Raw genomic sequence first — 22,434 nt, forward strand, 5'->3', positions numbered from 1 at the left:
CAACCTAGGTTTTGTGCAGTGTGAATAAAAGTCAGTAGTCTTTAGATCCAGATGCAATTGAAACCAATTAGTTCAATGAACCATTATTAATCACTTACTGAAATAGTATAAATTCAGATTTAAAAAATACTGGTAGATCTGCCTGGGTGATATGGATCTGACCTTGGCTCATTACAATTTTATTAGTCACTCTAGTCTAGAGAGTGGAGCAACAGGAGTCACTAACTCAGGGACTCTGGGAATACAGCAACAGCAACACATTATTATACTCTGTTACCATCTAACATTCTCCCACTTCTTCACCTAATCTAGAATGTAATAATTTAATACCTTCATCAAGGAGTCATATTACTTTATCATCAAGGACATTGATATAGGCTGGCAAAAAAATACTACACTTGTAAATTGTCATTTCATGCCACCTAGTGCTCACACTTATATACTATATCCACAAACAAGATGGGGGAATAAGGCAGACTAATATAATGAGATAAAACAAGGATTTGCCATGAAAACAATGGTAAACAGCGTGAGGTTCCAAAACCTTGTTTTATTTTGTAAATGGGTTAGTATTCAGACTGTACACCGCTGAGAGCAGAACGGTCCACTGGGTTTGACCCAATAAGAACAAGAGGCTCCAGAGACAAGGGACAGGGTGGGAGGATGACAACAGCAGAGGGTTGTATTGTACAGGTTCTGGTATGACTGTTCTATGCCACTGAAATACTGAGGGGAATGATTGTTTACATGAAAGTGGCAGTACAACATATTAGCATTTTGGAGTGTTGTTTTCTTCTGTTGTCAGATTACCAACCTGCCCTCTGTCTCTGGCATTATAAAGTCAACAGGCAACAAGCTCATGATGCCTGCTATTGTACAAAAACTAAATAAATTCAAAGACAACATTACAGAACACTTGAACAACAACTGGGGACTAAAATAAAGCGTTTTATAGGCCTGAACAGACCTCATTCTGATAACTCCCTCTCATAACTCAATATGAAACTCACATTGCCTAAATAAATATAGGTATGTCTATTTGGGTTTCTGTTACACATATTTTATAAAGTACAGTTTGAATTCATCATGCCAAAAACTCAACATATCTCCCCAGGCTGTGTTACAGGCCACAGTAGACCGCTGTGTGACGGGGAGAGATCAACAACTGTATATATACTGTATGTGTCACAATGACCATATTAAGTCATTTGCTGTACTGTTTTCATAGATACCATTTTAAAAAGAATATATAGGTAAACCTTTCATGACAAAGCTATGTAGATATTATTGAAAGTGACGACAAGACAATCCACTGACACAGTCACAGTGCACAAGCTCGCAGTCAGGAGTGGAAAAGAAACCTTTCCATATAGAGAGTACAAAAATGCTTTTTAAAGATTTTTGCTTCAAAAACACGATGTTAAACAATAAAAGTCAGGCATTTGATTTGTTTTCTTGTGAATATGATAAGATACTCATCATAGTTGATGTTAAAACACGGAAGTGGTGAAGCTTGGGCCATGATGAGACATTCACTTAGATCACTTAAAGATCTTCTCTACAACCTTTCTCTGTGAGAACCATTGGATCTGTTGCACTTTGTTCTATCTTGTGTTCCATTGTGAATACCGGTACAATATTAGCTGCTCAATACGCACTTCTCCATTTAGCACAATATAGTATTCATTTTATGAACCCCCAGGTACAGTGAGTTGAAGACATCTCATATGATAACTCCTGATACGTGGTTTCTCTGAAACCAGAGCATTCCCAGCACTGTGGGCTGCTACAGGTCAGTCTCTGTCAGTGAAACATGAAAAGAATCTGTATGATAACCCACCCTAATACAGACATAAAGAGTAAAACAGTCAAATGTTTCAAACAAAACATTATGAACCATTTGCAAATCAGACATGCAAACAAACTATTCGATGAGACTATTCGATGAGACTAGCCCTCAAACATTTGAACAATGTAACATGGAAATAATAAAGTAATGTCTATATAGTCAATCTCTTCATATATATATATATATATATATTATACATTGAGTGTACAACACATTAGAAACACCTGCTCTTTCCATGACAGACCGACCATGTGAATCCTGGTGAAGGCTATTATTGACGTCATCTGTTAAATCCACTTCAATCAGTGTAGATGAAGGTGAGGAGACAGGTTAAAGAAGGATTTTTAAGTCTTGAGACAATTGAGACATGGATTGTGTATGTGTGCTATTCGGAGGGTGACTGCGGAGGACAAAATATTTAAGTGCATTTGAATGGGGTATGGTAGTATTTACCAGGCACACTGATTTGAGTGTGTCAAGAACTGCAACGCTTCACACTCAACAGCTTTCCGTGTGTATTAAGAATGGTACACCACCCAAAGGACATCCAGACAACTTGACACAACCGTAAGAAGCATTGGAGTCAACATGGGCCAGCATCCCTGTGGAATTCTGTCGACACCTTGTAGAGTCCATGCCCCGAAGAACTGAGGCTGTTCTGATGGCAAAAAGGGGTGCAACTCAATAGTAGAAAGGTGTTCCTAATGTTTTGTACACTCAGTGTTATGTTCCTGAATAATCCATTGTTTATCTGCAACCGCACTGAAAACAATTATAACTCTGAGAAATGTTGTTTCCTATACCACTTGAGATCACTCAAATTGTGTTCTTTAGTGCTCAATGGGTGTAGCAAAACAAATCATATGTGACAATATTTTACTTTTGCACAATCAGATTGTGCTCTAATGGACTCTATTGCACAGACGCATGTTGTTGTTCTGAGAATGCAGAAAGGGCACTGGAAAGAAAAACTGCTGCAGACTGTAATGAGTGTTGCTGCCGCCGCCATCTTGGGTGGGCTGAGGCTGCCCAATCATGCCTTGCTGTCGCTTGTCTGTGTGACATCGTTGTGTTCTGTGGTCACCTCTGACTGGGCTGTCTTCACCTCCTCCACTTTACTCTTCTCATCTCCAAATATCTTCCTGCAATGGAGAGAATATTACAAATGAACAGTCATTACAGTCTATCTGCAATGTAATAGAGAAACAACAACAGCTGCGTTCAAACAAAAAACACCCCAAATACACATTTACATTCTAGCAGACGCTTATGCAGAGAGACTTACAGGATACATTAGGGTTAAGTGCCTTGCTCAAGGGCACATCAACAGATTGTTCACCTAGTCGGCTCAGGGATTCAAACCAGCGACCTTTTGGATACGGGCCCAACTCTCTTAACGCTACTTTTCCAATATATTTTTGGACAATAGCCATAGGTAGTAATTGTTAGACGATTGATACCAGCACAAGTAATATAATTACAGAGCACCTCTGAGTCAAAGCGATAGAGCAGTACTAAGGACCACATAATAACCAAATGATCGTCTGTTGCAGTGTCTGGGTGAGTGAAAGGCCAGATCTAGTCTTTGGCCCTTTCTCCAGCCTAAGAGCAGTAATAATGCCCGGCACTGTCATTACAACACTGCTACTGCACAACCTCCACAACACACTCTACAAGGAGTACCATACTACTACACAGCACTGTACACTCCACATGATGCTACCTACACACAACCACTACCATGGCAATGACTACAGCACTTCTGTCACCATTACACAAGTCTCATTAATTAACAATTATCACCACTGTTACCACAATTGACTACTACAATTTCACTTCACAGGACAAATGGAAGGTTGGTGACTGAGCGATAATAGAATAGAAGTTAAATGGGCACACAAAAACATTGACACGTATAAACCTCTAGAGGGAGCCATACTCGTTGTTGAGTGGAGCAGCCTTGGCCAGACTGTCTAACTCCTCCAGAGCAGGAGGGCCTGAGGCCTGGAGGTCTGCCCCGAACCCGTCTCCGTTAGCCTGGAAGGAGGAGGAGGAAGGGACAGGGGCAGGGGAGGGAGTGGGACTACTCTGAAACCCAGTGGACCCTGCTGGGGGCAGGGAGGGGCTCTTAGTCACCACCCCATTGGTCAACTCAAACTCTATCTCTGGGGCTTGGGGCTCTGTGGTGATGGGTATGTGGGGGGTCAGGGTTGGTGTTGGGGTGTCGTAGGTAGTAGAGGTAGGTGTGATAGTGACCGTGGGGGCAGCAGGTGTGGCAAAGCTCGGAGCAGTGGGAGCATTAGGGGCAGGTGTGGGGGCACTTGTGGGAGCAGGAGTGGGAGTGAGAATGTCTGGGAAAACAAGGGCAGATTTGGTTGTGTCCTCATGAACGATAGCAGCAGTTACATCAGCATTGAAGGCAGTAGTAGGAGCACTAGGGACAGATGTGGGAGTGGTAGTGGGGTCTATATTAGGGACAGATGTGGGAGTGGTAGTGCGGTTGATATTAGGGACAGATGTGGGAGTGGTAGTGGGGTCTATATTAGGGACAGATGTTGGAGTGGTAGTGGGGTCTATATTAGGGACAGATGTGGGAGTGGTAGTGGGGTCTATATTAGGGGCAGGGGTGTGAGTGTCTTTGGTAGTAGAGTCAGGTTTGTCAGGGTCAGGGGCTGGTGTACTAGAGCCCAGGACAGTAGGGGTACCAGGGACAGGGGTAACAGTGCTGGTGGCAGTAGGTGCAGGTTTATCGGTGGAGGTGTCAGAGGCTGGGAAAGTGAACGCCATAGGAGCAGGAGAGGGAGCAGCTTTCCTCGTGTTTTGGATAGGAGAGGCAGTGGAGGGGGAAAGAGAGGGACTGTCTGGGGCAGATTTCCTGGAGGCCACAGTGGTGAAGTGGGTAGGTGTGGGGCTCTTGGGAGTGGGAGGAGAAGGAGCAGGTCTGTTAGAGTTTCGACGCCTAGGTGGTATTGGAATAGGGGACTTTTTAAGAGATTTAGGGCAATCTGTGGCACTAACAGCAGTGGCAGACATTTTGTCCTCTGCTCTAGGAGAGCTGTCTTCTAGAAGGTCTAACAGGGGGGTTGCTGTGATGTCAGAAGTGGAGATGAGGGGGGTTGGGGGGGCTGTGTTGGACTCTGAGGTGGGTGCCGGGGCGGGGGCAGCGGCAGGCAGGGGGTCAGTAACGGGGGTAGACAGGGGGTCAGTAGAGGGGGCAGACAGGCTACAGGTGAGTGCGGTGCTCTCGCTAGAGGGGCTGTCCTGGGCGGGGTCATAGATTGTGTTGGCTGTGTCAGAGATGGTGGCTACAGATGAGAGGGTGTCCAGAGCCAGGGCAGCCAGCCTGGGAGAGAGAGCAGGGAGAGAGCAGAGACACACACACTAGACACTGAGGTGACTGGGACCCGATGTGGGGACTGGGGAGGAGGGGTGGACATGAGGAGCAGGCAGGAGGTTAGGGTTAGGGGAGGCATGCAGTTAGATATCACACACACACAGAGCAGCCAACATCAACTAGAGAGAAAGGACACACCAGGGGATTCCATGCAGTGAGGCACATCAAATATCAAAGGACACTGTCCATGCACAGACTAACAAGGAGAACATGTAGGGTCTAATGAACTGAAAACACAGAGGTCTTTCTAAAGGAAAGGATCACTACACACAACCACCTGAAGGGTTGAATAGTACCAGACACTCATCTCATGTGACTTCAGTTTTTAATGTCTCAGTTTTTAGACTGGTTTCATCAAGTTCACCATATACAGGAGGACAAAAGCACAGTGGATCTATCCACGTCTTTGACTGGTAGCGATTCAACCTTGATATCGAAAAGCTAAATCTCCTGAGAAATTTCCTGAGAAAATCCTCCTGAGAAAAATGTATTATGGCAGCAAAAACCCTTTCACCCCCCCCCCCTCCCCAAAACAACCACAGAGGAAACAACAACACACAAGGTTTTTCACACTGCATGTTGTTAGACCAGGGTTAAAACTAGCCTAGGGTTAGCTAACCCTCCTTTTACTCAATCATTTGTTAACCCTGGGCTAAGTGCAGTGTGAATGTGACTAGAAACATTTCAACAAAAAGCATAAACACATGAGCACACGACAGTGCACTATGCTTATAGGAATCACAGACATATGTATAAACCAACTACCTATGCTCAAAACGTCAGAAACATTCATTACAATGTACTCAAAATTGTGCAAGAATATTGTGATTTTAACAAGAGTGAACTATTCTTTAGCCTAACAATTATATATGTGTGTGTGTGTGTGTGTGTGTGTATGTGCGCACCCGTGTGTATGTGTGTCTGTATGTCAAGCTTTACTCACTCTGGCTCTGTAAGGGGTGTGGTCTCATTGGGTTCTGTGGGTCCTCCTGCATTGTGATTGGCTGTGCACTCATCCTCTGTCCTCACTTCCACTATCGGCTCTTTGGACTCGTCCTTTCTGTGGACCAAAGAGGATTCTGGGATGATTACATGGACACCATGACACAGAACTACTGCATAATGAGGACGACACAATTAGAAAAATCTTAGACAAAGGTCATTACGGACCCAAAGTTTCGCAAATTTAAACTGTGAAATTGCATCTGATTGAAGTGTGCAGACTCCTTTTTCAGCTTACTGCATCCCAAATGCACCTTACTCCCTATTTTATTTTTATTTTTTACATTTATTTAACTAGGCAAGTCAGTTAAGAACAAATTCTTATTTTCAATGACGGCCTAGGAACAGTGGGTTAACTGCCTTGTTCAGGGGCAGAACGACAGGTTTTTACCTAGTCGGCTCAGGGATTCAATCTTGCAACCTTTCGGTTACTAGTCCAACGCTCTAACCACAAGGCTACCTTCCGCCCCTACGGGCCCTGGTCCAAAGAAGTGCACTATATAGAGAACAGGGTGCCATATTGAGACAATAGACACTCACATGAATGCAGCCTTGCCCTGTTCTAGGTTGTGTCCCTTGGCCCCGCTGCCTGGCTTGCCACACAGACACATGATGAGGCCACACTTGTTGGTGAAGTAGCAGGTGATGTCCACAGCCAGGAGCAGCAGGACGAAGGCCAAGATGAGGATCCCTGCCATGATGCCCGTGGAGAGGGCAGACTCCCCGTCTATATCTACAGTACAGACACAGCATGACTCACTAGGAACATATAGCACCACAGTTAGACAGCTGAATGCATGTGGACATACTGTTAGAATATGGAAATATCTCTGTTTTCTACATAATGGTTTCATAAAACACAGACAACTCACCTGTCATGCACAGTTTCATAGTTTCAAGATATCACAGCATCTAATCGAATGTTTTGTAGATGTTAACTGCATACTGGTACCTTGACGTGCTCAAATTGGGAGATCAATGTCTCCCTGACAAGGTTCAACAGACATCACATGTGACTTGTACCTTGTCTTTGGAACAGTAAAGGCATCTATCTAAATCACCTGCCCTCCAGTAAATGCAAACCCATTAAGACGCATTAAATCAACTTTATTTGATATTAGTCATAACCAAAAACACCTGAAGAAAATACATAATATGTGCTTCAAGAGATCTTTTGTAAACAACCATTTACTAGCTAGTCACTACCCCACACAATACATGATCTCTAGCATTATCTGTCTAGTTTCCATTCTAAAGAAAGCAACCTGAACGTCAACTCTCTGGAAAGTCTGCTTCATTTACAAAAAAATACTATTAACAATTCAATAATGACCTCAGGGTCTATTTATGACCCAGTTGTGGAACAACATAATCACAATTTCATTTGATTAAAAAATCAATTGCTAGTTTTCAATGACATTTGTAGTTGTTCAAGGAATCAATAACCAACAATCAACTGCTTCAAAACCACTTATATGTATGTACACAATGTGTCATAAAAACAACAATATGAATATTAGCATATTATAATTTGGTTATTTGTTAATTAAATGACTATACTTTTGTCCATGTAAAAATGAATGTTATTACAAATCTTTACAATACAATGTAGTGAAAAAATAATACACATTCTTTACCTAAAGTGTCTGGTACTCACCACCATTCACTCAGTACTCTACCACAGTATTCAAAATAGCATTACCACTCATTCAATACCCTAGTGTTCATTAATGTCAACTGGAGTGCTGCTACTAGCTGTGCTATGTTGCTGAGCAGAGTGGTACTGTACTGAGCTGTAAGAGACAGCTGATACTAGCCTAGTCCCATATCTGTTTGTCCTGTTTAGCCAGCTCCTATGGTTGTCGTCAGCGACCATAGGAATTGGCTATACAGCACAAACAGATCTGGAACCAAGCTAAGCTGATACCACTGCCTTTGGTTTAGTTCAGCCAATCGGGCTGGTTTGTTCTGTAGTTACTCCCCCACCCACTGAGAGACATGTCTGTCTAGGCATCTATCCAGAGAGACAGCCAGCCAGGGCAGAGAAAGGCTAGCTTTCTTTCCTCCATGTGTGTGTGAGAGAGAGAGACCAGCATCGTCTCATATAACTAGCTATGAGAGCAGCAAAACAGCTACGATGGACATGACGAGGGAGATCAGAGTGTATGTCACAGACGAACAGCCCTGGGTCGCTGCTCAAACCAAATATAGTCAAAACCAACCGAAAGAAGCGACACAGATTCAGAAAAGACGAATACGTAATGAGGAAAATGTTCATGTAGTGAAGTCCACCAGTTTCCAAAACCAGGCAAGAGTGCAGAGACATAGGGAGAGATAAAGAGACAAGGGAAGAGAGAGGGGGAAGGGGGAGGGAAATGAAGAGAGGGAAACGGAGTGGAAATGGACAGAAGGGTGGGAAAATGGGACGAGGGAGGAGAGGAGAGAGAAGAGAAAATGTCAAGTTTGAAAACAAAACTGAATCAAGAAAAAAATTAAAGTTAAAGAAGTAGTTTTAAACTGACAAGCAGTTAAATCTGGAATCCACAAACAATAACAATGCGGCACCCCGCCTCTGTTTTGGTAAAAATCTAAGGGATGGGCCTAGAGAAAAGCAACCACTCTTAAATTCATAGACAGAGCTATGGATGCAAGGACTGACCTGACCATCCATTATATCAAAATTATAGTTTTAACCATGTTTTGAGGCTAAACACTGTTTTCACATTTAAGTTGTCTACAAAAGTATAGTAAAAAAAAAATATATATTTTGGGTTCTGATGGTTTACAACTGTTGAACTAAGCTCATGAGGCAAGTTATATTCGTCAAGAATCAATGGGTATATATGATTCATTTATAAGTCAAAAAAATGTGTGTAGCAACTAAGGATTCTAGCTTTAAAGCAAGTTCAAGCAAAAGCACAGCATGTGAGAGAGGACTACGCCCCAAACCATGAGTAAAGAAACTGGGGGTTGAACGGTTGTGAATGGGATGCGAGTTTGTCTGGGAGATGAGTTAGAAAGGAAAGCACAAACAGGAGAAGTGAGGAGGAGGGATAAGTCCTGCTATGTTTCAGTAAAGCACTCTGCATCGCCTGAGGCCTGGCAGGGATTTGTTGCATCATAGCTGTGTAGTGTTGCAACACAGGTGTCTGTGGGTGTCAGCAGTCAGTTTCAGCTAGCTAAGACCTGCTATGGAACAGGAACGCTGCTGTAACAGTTAAGGCCAAAATATGTAGAAGCAGACTGCATCCACACACACGGACAAAGAGCATCCATCTTCATACTGTACCCATCACTGTAGCAGGAGAGACCATCCATCTACATACTGTACACATCACTGTAGTAGGAGAGACCATCCATCTACATACTGTACCCATCACTGTAGCAGGATAGACCATCCATCTACATACTGTACACATCACTGTAGAAGGATAGACCATCCATCTACATACTGTACCCATCACTGTAGTAGGAGAGACCATCCATCTACATACTGTACCCATCACTGTAGCAGGATAGACCATCCATCTACATACTGTACCCATCACTGTAGCAGGATAGACCATCCATCTACATACTGTCCCCTTCACTGTACCGGATAGACCATCCATCTACATACTGCACCCATCACTGTAGCAGGATAGACCATCCATCTACATACTGTACCCATCACTGTAGTAGGATAGACCATCCATCTACATACTGTACCCATCACTGTAGCAGGATAGACCATCCATCTTCATACTGTACCCATCACTGTAGCAGGATAGACCATCCATCTTCATACTGTACCCATCACTGTAGCAGGATAGACCATCCATCTACATACTGTACCCATCACTGTAGCAGGATAGACCATCCATCTACATACTGTACCCATCACTGTAGTAGGATAGACCATCCATCTACATACTGTACCCATCACTGTAGCAGGATAGACCATCCATCTTCATACTGTACCCATCACAGTAGCAGGATAGACCATCCATCTACATACTGTCCCCTTCACTGTAGCAGGATAGACCATCCATCTACATACTGTACCCATCACTGTAGCAGGATAGACCATCCATCTACATACTGTCCCCTTCACTGTACCGGATAGACCATCCATCTACATACTGTACCCATCACTGTAGCAGGATAGACCATCCATCTACATACTGTACCCATCACTGTAGTAGGATAGACCATCCATCTACATACTGTCCCCTTCACTGTACCGGATAGACCATCCATCTACATACTGCACCCATCACTGTAGCAGGATAGACCATCCATCTACATACTGTACCCATCACTGTAGTAGGATAGACCATCCATCTACATACTGTACCCATCACTGTAGCAGGATAGACCATCCATCTACATACTGTAGTAGGAGAGACCATCCATCTACATACTGTACCCATCACTGTAGGAGGATAGACCATCCATCTACATACTGTAACCATCACTGTAGCAGGATAGACCATCCATCTACATACTGTACCCATCACTGTAGCAGGATAGACCATCCACCTACATACTGTACCCATCACAGTAGCAGGATAGACCATCCATCTACATACTGTACCCATCACTGTAGGAGGATAGCATTTGTCCATAGCGGAGGCAGCCTGTTGTTACACTGAGAAGGCAAACTCATACAGTGGGTCACACACAACTTCGGTGAAGGAGTTTAAATCTAACAGATTGGAAATTAGAAACAAATTGTGCGATGTATGCCAACATCACAAAAAATAAACTGTTAAAAACAAACTCTGGACATGGTCAAAAATAAGTGTTAGTTTGGGTGGTCCTCGCAGACAAAATACCTTCTTCACATACCCTCTGGGACAGACAATACCTTCTTCACATACCCTCTGGGACAGACAATACCTTCTTCACATACCCTCTGGGACTAACGGTGGAGAGTTCTAGTTCGAACATTTCCTGCTGCACAGCGAACACCCACGAACATCTCTGATCAACAGCTGGCTTGTTTTTCGATTTTCTTAATTTTGCCTGCTGAGAACATCTAGACGTCTAATTCTTATTAAGTGTACTGTCAGATTTATGTGGTTGGGAGAACAGAAAATGCTCCTGTTTGGGACATGATCGAGTTTGCTGCCTCAGCTGTGTGTGGCAGTGCCATTGTGAGTGCCCTGTGCACGGTGTGGGTACCTGGGATGGCAGCGGGTTCTGGAGAGGTTCTGAAGGTCAGGGTTCCAGGTTGGGACTTCCCCTGCTGGTTCTCTGCCACCACAAACACATCGTACTCTGTGTTCCATTCCAGTCCGCTCAGAACCACATACTCACTGCCACTGGGCAGCCGGATCTCTGGCTTCCAGTCGGTCTGATGCTTCTAAAGGACACACACAATCCATGGTCAACTTAATGATACAATACAGTACCTGACAGCCTCATTTAGGAATGTATTCCTTGAAAGGACATGGGTACATAAGCATCATTTTTTTGCATATAAGAATGCACATTGTCTACAACTGTCTATGGTGCTTTGTACAGTGCCCCAAACCCACTGGTTTATAGCAGACTACTGTAGGTATTGTGAGTATTCACTGGTTTATAGCAGACTAGGTAGTGTGAGTACTTACTGGTTTATAGCAGACTAGGTAGTAGCAGTACTCACTGGTTTATAGCAGACTAGGTAGTGTGAGTACTCACTGGTTTATAGCTGACTAGGTAGTGTGAGTACTCACTGGTTTATAGCAGACTAGGTATTGTGAGTACTCACTGGTTTATAGCGAACTAGGTAGTAGTGGTAGTACTCACTGGTTTATAGCAGACTAGGTAGTGTGAGTACACACCAGTTTATGGCGGACTATGTAGTAGCAGTACTCACTGGTTTATAGCAGACTAGGTAGTGTGAGTACTCACTGCTTTTTGGCAGACTACGTAGTGTGAGTACTTACTGGTTTATAGCAGACTAGGTAGTGTGAGTACTTACTGGTTTATAGCAGACTAGGTAGTGTGAGTACTCACTGGTTTATAGCAGACTAGGTAGTGTGAGTACTCACCGGTTTATAGCAGACTAGGTAGTAGCAGGACTCACTGGTTTATAGCAGACTAGGTAGTGTGAGTACTCACTGCTTTTTGGCAGACTACGTAGTGTGAGTACTTACTGGTTTATAGCAGACTAGGTAGTGTGAGTACTTACTGGTTTATAGCAGACTAGGTAGTGTGAGTACTCACTGGTTTATAGCAGACTAGGTAGTGTGAGTACTCACCGGTTTATAGCAGACTAGGTAGTAGCAGGACTCATCGGTTTATAGCAGACTAGGTAGTAGCAGGACTCACCGGTTTATAGCAGACTAGGTAGTAGCAGGACTCACCGGTTCATAGCAGACTAGGTAGTAGCAGTACTCACTGGTTTATAGCAGACTAGGTAGTAGCAGTACTCACTGGTTTAGCGGACTAGGTAGTGTGAGTACTCACTGGTTTATAGCGGACTAGGTAGTGTGTGATGGGGGAGCCTCCATCGTCCTGCTTGATCCAGTTGACTTTGAGGGAGTTGCCTTTGGTTTGAAGTGTTCCCTCCAGCTTAGGCGGTTCAGGTTCCCCTAAACAAACACATGAGTGATATCAAGGTTAGTTGGTGAGCTGAAGTGGTCATTCTGAAGACGTAGAATGTATTACAGCTGGTCAGCAGCTGCTGTTAAACCCTTAACTGGTTTCTCCTAAACCTGTTTCAAAGACGTGAAGAAAGCTGTTAATATTCTGTCCTAGTGTTCTCCAGATGGCACCATTCCTCCATACTGTTTTACTAGAGGCACTTGTCTGCCTCTCCAACTAAAAGTGCTCATGAACAAGCTGTGAGACTACTGTGGAGTGCTAAAGTGAAAGTAGCATTTATACAGCAATTACACATGATTGGTCAGGACACAGCCAGTAGGGGGGATGTTTGTACACTGTACAACTACTTGAGGGGGACAAATGAGGGTTAGTGCAAAAAAGTTAATACAATGTGATAAATCGGTGAAATTGTTGGGATAAATTCAAAGTTATATCAGAAGGTGTATTTGTTTGTTGAATGAATGAATAAATACGTTATTCGGATGAATAACTCCCATTACAATCTGTGAGAGTGATCGCCACTGAAACAAACATCCAGCACACTAAACAGGAAAAGTGGGAATAGGGGGGTGCATAACAAGGAAGTTAATTGAGACAAAATGTAAGACTATCAGAGCTAGTTTCAGGAAACTTGATTTAGATCTAAGTCAGTGGCCTAATGATATTCAAAAAAATGTGTAGAAGCCAATTTTACTTCACAAATGCCTTGCAAGTCAATAATTACTGCTAGACAAGTTGGATGAAAAGTCCACGCTCATAGGAGAGGATGACATGCACTTCTGAGATTACAAACTTGCTTAGGATAAAATCATTTAAGACAGGCTCATATTTTAAATGTATTTGTTGGAGTTGAAAAAAGGCCTGCTTCGTTCAAAGCAGGAAGGATTTTTTTGGAGTGGCACAAAATGAAATACATGGGATTTCTGCAGATATATACAGTAGCTAACACAAATGAGTATTGTGGATAGAGAATCCAGTAAAATATATCACTGAGCTAACAGCTCTGCAGGTCAGTCATTCACAGTACTGAGAGGAGTTACAGTAGGAACACTTCCTTGCTAAATAACTGACAGTTACAGGGAGCTACAATCAGTCTCGACAGGTGAATGGCTACACATGATGGGTTAACAAGATGGAAAATAAATGGAAATAAATGGGACATTATTGAATTGGGACATTTAGTATTTATGTTATGAATGACTCTCCAGTAAAACTAAGATTCTTCTGATGAAAGTTGGGAACGAAAAGTTACCTTCTGCAGAGTGATGACATCATCAGCGCCATGCAAGCCACATGATAACAGTCACATGAAACGCACGCATGTGATTGGTTGAAAGCAAAGTGGAAACATGAAAGATATAAAAATAGACAACGTAAACATGGACAGGAAAAACACAGTTATAAGACTTGAAGACAAAATTAAACAAAACAGAAACTGAAGACTAACACAAAACAACAGTGAACTTTTGACAACACTGAAAACACAAGCAGGGACAAATGACAGGTTTTCCTCTGAGAGAAATTATGACTTCAGCTACTGTGGCTAATGCTCTAGATTTACAGTAATTTCAAATAAAATAACTTTCAAAATATGGTAATAAATGGAAAAGGGTACATCCCAAACCATCCTTCTCCTGCAAGACAAAATGATTGACAACAGAGGAAACGCTGCGGTATTTCCAACAAAGACATACATATTGGAAATACTGACAGAAAACAGCAGCATTGAAAAAGGGGACAAAAACACAGACGTATTCCTAATACTACTTAGTATTGCTAATACTGACGGACATTGTAGTATCAGCTGTACATGTACAACCTACACATGACACGACAACACAATAATATTTAGGGAGAGTTAAGTTGTATCAGTAAATTACCATAGGTCATGTAGGTACTGTTCAGTAAGAAGAGCAGCAGGTAATAGGGGGTGTTCTAGGCTACTTGTCTTGGTATAACAGAGTCTAAGTCACATGCTAACTACTCATAATAACTATGATCTTTGTCGTAATCCCTAATAACCGCCTAACAAACCTGAGTCCTCAGTGAAAAAATGAAAAATGCCATCTAAGAAGTCATATATATAAACAAATTGTTAGTATGTCTGTACAAATCTGTTATCTGCAATATAATATTCCTGCAGATTAAAGGTATTCAACTATTTAGGTGAAATTGAGAGAACAGAAAGCAAAAGAAACATGAAACAATAGTTCATGACTGCCAAATCTCAATGGAAAATGCAGAGGCAAATGAAAGCCACATGAAATCCACTGACTGTATAAATAGACTAGACCGTTTTAGAACTGGAGACAGACTGTTTTGCAAACACTTAGAAAGTTTGTCCAAAGTTCAAACTAATACTCAGAGTGAGTGTGTATGATGATGAGTGTGTATGATGATGAGTGTGTATGATGATGAGTGTGTATGATGATGAGTGTGTATGATGATGAGTGTATATGATGATGAGTATGTATGATGATGAGTGTGTATGATGATGAGTGTGTATGATGATGAGTGTGTATGATGATGAGTGTGTATGATGATGAGTGTGTATGATGATGAGTGTATATGATGATGAGTGTATATGATGATGAGTGTGTATGATGATGAGTGTGTATGGTGATGAGTGTGTATGATGATGAGTGTGTATGATGAGTATATATGATGATGAGTGTATATGATGATGAGTGTGTATGATGCTTAGTGTGTATGATGATGAGTGTGTATGATGATGAGTGTGTATGGTGATGAGTGTGTATGATGATGAGTGTGTATGAAGATGAGGCACTTACTTGCGTAAGAATAACCTGAGCGGTCCGACAGAAAAACAGATGAGAGAAAATGAATAAACAGAAAACTACACAACAAGAGTGTGACAAAAAATAAAGAAAATAAACGATCAAGGCTTTATGATAGCAGCATCAACCAATCAGAATGTCCTCGGATACCAAACGATCAGTTCAACTCAATAATATTCCTGAGTTAGGAGTGGGCAGACATTCCACTTCCAGTGACATTTACAACCAACAGGGGGCGATCAAGGGTAAGGAGAGAGCAAGCGGTAGAGAAAGAGAGAGAGAGAGAGAGAGAGAGAGAGAGAGAGAGAGAGAGAGAGAGAGAGAGAGAGAGAGAGAGAGAACAAGGGTTGTCTCATCATCCTAGCAGTGAGAAATCAAGCCAGTTGTGCAGTAAAAGCTTCTTCCTAGATTTACAAGCGAAGCATAGGGCAAATATGTTTGATCTGAAGGTTCTAAGTCAGTGCTGACCAATATGTCTATGGTGGAGCTGACAAACAGACTGTATCAACAGGGCTGAATGTATTGATTCATTCTAATGAGGAAGTGCAATGGGCAGTGGCAAGGTGGTTGTTGGGGAGGTGAGAAGGGAGGTGGGAAGTGTGACTTACGGACAGGCTCTGTCTTGAAGACCAGAGCGGGGCTAGTTTCACCCTCTCCCTTGCCGTTGATGGCTAACATCTTCACCTCATAGTTGGTCTCAGGCTTCAGGCCTATGATGGTAACTTCACTCAGAGTTCCTGAGGATACAAGTGAGAATTACAATTACTGACAAATCCACAACAAACTGCACTCAATCCATTTGACAAGTAACAGGGATGCAATGATTACAGACAACAACATTTGCTTTATTTCCTCATTAGAGGGTAAATCCAACTAGCTAAATTATTATATAGGACGCATGTTTCATTTAAAAAAGGCCAATGAATGAGAAAAATAAACATAAAGAAGCACATTTCCTTTTTTTATCCCTCACATCCCTCTCTCTTTACCCTCGTAGCACCCCCGTCCTGCCCCTGTACTCACCTCCTTGGACCTCATAGACCTTCTGCACCCAGCTGCCCCTGCCCACAGTCTTCCATTCAGCCCGGTACCGGAGGACGGGTACACCCCCGGTGGCGTCAGGCTCCTGGAACTCCACCCTGGCTGAGCTGGAGAACGGCTCCACCTCCCCGAGGGACGGGGCTGACGGGACATCTAGAGAGGAGAGGAATCACACATAAAGGTACTCATTAGAGAACTACAGTACATTTCATTCGATGACGGCATTAAATATTAGATTCACAGTAATGAAGCATTACGATTTTGGATAATTAGCTACAGATTGTGGTTGTGACTGACCAGCCTGAATGAGGAGAAACTCCTTGGATTCTGTGCCCATCTCATTGGAAGCAGTACAGTTGTAGCTCCCAAAGTCATTCTCAGACTCTGGGGTGACCTGGAACAGAGGAGAGAATCGATGCATGAAAGTGGGCAGAAAAGCATTACAAACACAAGGTGACTAAGATGCATGAGTCAGTTTGTTCCACTGTTGTTTGTCCATTAGAGATGCCTGTTTGTATTCCTCTGTCTCTGTGCTTCCCTCTACTGAATAATGAAAACACACTCAGTCTCCCCACAATGGAACTGGGGGAGAACCTTGCAAATACTAGCTGTCACACATTAAATCTTTATGACATGTAGAGTGTTCTTAATTCTGTGTGTGTATTCATGTGTGTGTGTGTGCTCAAGCATGTGTGTGTGCTCATGCATCCGTGTGTGTGTGTGTGTGTGTGTGTGTGTGTGTGTGTGTGTGTGTGTGTGTGCAGTATGCCTATGTGTATGCGAGTGTGTGTGTGTATTTGAGTGGGTCTCTACCTCCAGGTAGCTGGCTGTGGGGCTCTGGAAAACCTTGGCTTTGGTGACGTTAGCGTTGGGAAGCTGAAACCCGTCCCTCAGCCAGAGCATGGACACGTCACTGGGGTGGGCCAGGACCTCACAGCTGATGTTAGCTGCATTTCCCTCCCAGGTATACACTGTCACTGAGCCCTGGATCTTAGGAGCATCTATGGAGGAATGAACCAGCAATGTGAATAAGAGATTTCTGTCTTTTGTCTTAAATATTTAAAAGAGTAGGTTTTGGCTCAAATGTTGAAAGCTGCAGGCAGTATGCCAGGCCTGATGAAGACTGAACACTAGAGACAGTGGTTGCGTCCTTATTCCCTATATAGTATACTACTTTTGGGAACCTATGGGCCCTGGCAAAAGTAGTGAACTATAGGGTGTAGGGCCCTGGCAAAAGTAGTGCACTATAGGGTGTAGGGCTCTGGTCAAAAGTAGTGAACTATAGGGAATAGGATGCCATTTCAGATGCAGCCCTGTGACATGTAGAGCTCTTACAGCGGACTTCCAGGTAGGCGGGTTGAGAATCCACTCCGATGGCGTTGCGTGCAGAGCAGAGGTACTGGCCAGCGTCGGTGAACTTGGCGTACTTCAGCGTGAGGGAGGACACACGAGCATCACTCCTCACTACGACGTTCCCATCCAGACTCTATAGGGCAGGAAATCACAGGGTAGCAAGCAACAAAGGACCTCTGTTTCAGTACATCAATGTTAACCTCATACCCCATTGTGATCCATGCATTATTGAGAACCAATACATTATAACACTCTGTAGTTATATAATAGTAACATTGAACTGGAGCCTGGAGACAAACCATTGTAGCACTGAGTGCTTTTCCTATGGCTGTAACATCAAAAGGTGATGACACAACACATGGCCTGCCCTTACGAGAGAGACAGATATACTGTAGAGAAAGATCACAACCCTCTGTATTGTACAGTAGAGATGTGTACAGTAGCAGAGCACATCACTAATGGTTCAAGAAGCTGTATGGATGGAGCCATCAAGAGCTTTTCACACAATGGCTGTAGAGTGAGGTGGCTGAAATCAGATACTGCAGGCTATTTAGGTCTCAGCCTGTTAAACGCTACTGGTGTATAGTAGTGGTTCCTGTAGACAGGATAACATGCCTAGCTTTATAGGTCTCAGCCTGTTAAACGCTACTGGTGTATAGTAGTGGTTCCTGTAGACAGGATAACATGCCTAGCTTTATAGGTCTCAGCCTGTTAAACGCTACTGGTGTATAGTAGTGGTTCCTGTAGACAGGATAACATGCCTAGCTTTATAGGTCTCAGCCTGTTAAACGCTACTGGTGTATAGTAGTGGTTCCTGTAGACAGGATAACATGCCTAGCTTTATAGGTCTCAGCCTGTTAAACGCTACTGGTGTATAGTAGTGGTTCCTGTAGACAGGATAACATGCCTAGCTTTATAGGTCTCAGCCTGTTAAACGCTACTGGTGTATAGTAGTGGTTCCTGTAGACAGGATAACATGCCTAGCTTGTACTTTTACACACACAGCCTGCTGAGTGGTTCACTTTATCGTGTGAAATTCAACTAGACATTAATAATATATTGACATACTAAGTGTTGAATTATTTGTGTTTCCCAACAGCAACATACTGTCTGATGTATAGTTCATACATCTACTGTATACATATTATAGGGCAGGCATTCTAGTACTGTACAAAACCCGTGGTTGATCCATGAAATGTCAACTCACTAAAATGATTCTATTCCTAGGAATTAACTAGCTACCTAGTCAGAGCAGTGCAAACTGTCACTGTCTCTGTAACTCTAAAGCAATACCATGCTGACTAAATTCAATAAGGGTTAAGACTCAGAAGTAGAACAATAAGGGTTCAGAAGGAGAACGAAAGCATGTGAAATGGGGAAGAGGGCAAAAACATAGCGTGCCGATACATTCAAGTCCTTGCCAATTAAAACTAGAGCAGAAACCCTGCTAATGGCAAATAAGATTCATGTTCGTCTCAAAATACACTACTTTAATTCCTTAACGCCAGATACACAAGGTCCAAATAAACAGTCATGTACGTAACCTTTAGCGTCGGGGTCGGCTACTCTTGTTGTTGACAATGAACAGTCTGGGTCGGCTACTCTTGTTGTTGTTGTTGACACTGAACAGTCTGGGTCTGCTACTCTTGTTGTTGTTGTTGAAACTGAACAGTCTGGGTCGGCTACTCTTGATGTTGTTGTTGACACTGAACAGTCTGGGTCGGCTACTCTTGTTGTTGTTGTTGACACTGAAAAGTCTGGGTCTGCTACTCTTGTTGTTGTTGTTGACACTGAACAGTCTGGGTCTGCTACTCTTGTTGTTGTTGTTGACACTGAACAGTCTGGGTCGGCTACTCTTGTTGTTGTTGTTGACACAGAAAAGTCTGGGTCGGCTACTCTTGTTGTTGTTGTTGTTGACACTGAACAGTCTGGGTCGGCTACTCTTGTTGTTGTTGTTGACACTGAACAGTCTGGGTCTGCTACTCTTGTTGTTGTTGTTGAAACTGAACAGTCTGGGTCGGCTACTCTTGATGTTGTTGTTGACACTGAACAGTCTGGGTCGGCTACTCTTATTGTTGTTGTTGACACTGAACAGTCTGGGTCTGCTACTCTTGTTGTTGTTGTTGACACTGAACAGTCTGGGTCTGCTACTCTTGTTGTTGTTGTTGACACTGAACAGTCTGGGTCTGCTACTCTTGTTGTTGTTGTTGACACTGAACAGTCTGGGTCTGCTACTCTTGTTGTTGTTGTTGACACTGAACAGTCTGGGTCTGCTACTCTTGTTGTTGTTGTTGACACTGAACAGTCTGGGTCTGCTACTCTTGTTGTTGTTGTTGACACTGAACAGTCTGGGTCAGCTACTCTTGTTGTTGACACTGAACAGTCTGGGTCTGCTACTCTTGTTGTTGTTGTTGTTGACACTGAACAGTCTGGGTCTGCTACTCTTGTTGTTGACACTGAACAGTCTGGGTCTGCTACTCTTGTTGTTGTTGTTGACACTGAACAGTCTGGGTCTGCTACTCTTGTTGTTGTTGTTGACACTGAACAGTCTGGGTCTGCTACTCTTGTTGTTGTTGTTGACACTGAACAGTCTGGGTCAGTTACTCTTGTTGTTGACACTGAACAGTCTGGGTCTGCTACTCTTGTTGTTGTTGTTGACACTGAACAGTCTGGGTCTGCTACTATTGTTGTTGACAATGAACATTCTGGGTCTGCTACTCTTGTTGTTGTTGTTGACACTGAACAGTCTGGGTCTGCTACTCTTGTTGTTGTTGTTGACACCGAACAGTCTGGGTCTGCTACTCTTGTTGTTGTTGTTGACACTGAACAGTCTGGGTCAGCTACTCTTGTTGTTGACACTGAACAGTCTGGGTCTGCTACTCTTGTTGTTGTTGTTGACACTGAACAGTCTGGGTCTGCTACTCTTGTTGTTGTTGACACAGAACAGTCTGGGTCTGCTACTCTTGTTGTTGTTGTTGACACTGAACAGTCTGGGTCGGCTACTCTTGTTGTTGTTTTTGACACTGAACAGTCTGGGTCTGCTACTCTTGTTGTTGACACTGAACAGTCTGGGTCTGCTACTCTTGTTGTTGTTGTTGACACTGAACAGTCTGGGTCTGCTACTCTTGTTGTTGACACTGAAGAGTCTGGGTCGGCTACTCTTGTTGTTGTTGTTGACACTGAACAGTCTGGGTCGGCTACTCTTGTTGTTGTTGATGACACTGAACAGTCTGGGTCGGCTACTCTTGTTGTTGTTGTAGACACTGAACAGTCTGGGTCGGCTACTCTTGTTGTTGTTGTTGACACTGAACAGTCAGGGTTGGCTACTCTTGTTGTTGTTGTTGACACTGAACAGTCTGGGTCTGCTACTCTTGTTGTTGACACTGAACAGTCTGGGTCTGCCACTCTTGATGTTGTTGTTGACACTGAACAGTCTGGGTCTGCTACTCTTGTTGTTGTTGTTGACACTGAACAGTCTGGGTCTGCTACTCTTGTTGTTGTTGTTGACACTGAACAGTCAGGGTCGGCTACTCTTGTTGTTGTTGTTGACACTGAACAGTCTGGGTCTGCTACTCTTGTTGTTGACACTGAAGAGTCTGGGTCTGCTACTCTTGTTGTTGTTGTTGACACTGAACAGTCTGGGTCTGCTACTCTTGTTGTTGTTGTTGACACTGAACAGTCTGGGTCTGCTACTCTTGTTGTTGACACTGAACAGTCTGGGTCTGCTACTCTTGTTGTTGTTGACACTGAACAGTCTGGGTCTGCTACTCTCACACCAGTCCAAACCACTGTTAACTCATGTTAGGTGTCGTAGAAGAGCTGAACTTCTGGGGACCTCTGCATTTTATTTTGCATGGCTTTGAAGTTCAACACCCACACATTGCAAGTGAACCATCTCATGCTGTTCAATTAGCTACAGTAGGGACCAGTCTGGGGGACAAACTAAATCTGTGGCTCAAATAGCACCCTATTCCCTACATAGTGAACTATTTTTGACCAGAGCCCTATAGACCCTGGTCAAAAGTAGTGCACTACAAAGGGGATATGGTGGGATTTGGGAAACTAACTAAGAGAGGAGTAGCGCTCATTAGTTCTGTATTCAAACTCAACAGAAGCAGCATGTCTGGGGCATTAAGTATGCCTGAGGAAACGCTTACATAACACAGACACGGCAGTCAGTCCCTTTTTCATTCCACCCCCATCTTCCTCCTCCCTCCACCCCCCACCTTCTCCAAACACTGACAGGGATAATTACATCAGAGCTGAAAGGGTGGCCAGAGAGTGTGACAGTGTCCCGCCAGCCTTGTGCTGCTCTCACATATGCCACCCCTTATGTACAGGCAGGTCCTATTGTGTTTCTTGATGAAGAAATATAGACCAGGCACATTAATACAATCTTGTTGTAGTGTAGATAGAACATT

At 43.3% G+C, this 22,434-nt stretch overlaps 1 protein-coding gene across 12 annotated transcripts in view; it reads right to left on the reverse strand.

Annotated features, from left to right (window-relative positions):
* Nucleotides 1–2,447: 2,447 nt before the first annotated feature.
* The window catches only part of ncam1b (neural cell adhesion molecule 1b), a 107,824-nt gene continuing 87,837 nt past the window's right edge, over nt 2,448–22,434 (reverse strand). For 2 of the 12 annotated variants that reach the window (XM_036964747.1, XM_036964746.1), the window contains 13 exons: nt 17,996–18,146; nt 17,474–17,661; nt 16,958–17,054; nt 16,643–16,813; nt 16,228–16,356; nt 15,614–15,628; nt 14,074–14,076; nt 12,684–12,808; nt 11,412–11,592; nt 6,786–6,978; nt 6,187–6,303; nt 3,789–5,192; nt 2,448–2,991 (listed from right to left, as the gene is read on the reverse strand). In XM_036964747.1, the coding sequence (XP_036820642.1) occupies nt 2,883–2,991; nt 3,789–5,192; nt 6,187–6,303; nt 6,786–6,978; nt 11,412–11,592; nt 12,684–12,808; nt 14,074–14,076; nt 15,614–15,628; nt 16,228–16,356; nt 16,643–16,813; nt 16,958–17,054; nt 17,474–17,661; nt 17,996–18,146 (2,883 nt within the window). In that variant the 3' untranslated portion in view covers nt 2,448–2,882. The other 10 variants (XM_021588056.2, XM_021588052.2, XM_021588057.2 and 7 more) reach the window with 8 other exon arrangements.

The sequence above is a fragment of the Oncorhynchus mykiss genome, chromosome 27, assembly GCF_013265735.2.
Source record: "Oncorhynchus mykiss isolate Arlee chromosome 27, USDA_OmykA_1.1, whole genome shotgun sequence".
Taxonomy (NCBI): domain Eukaryota; kingdom Metazoa; phylum Chordata; class Actinopteri; order Salmoniformes; family Salmonidae; genus Oncorhynchus; species Oncorhynchus mykiss.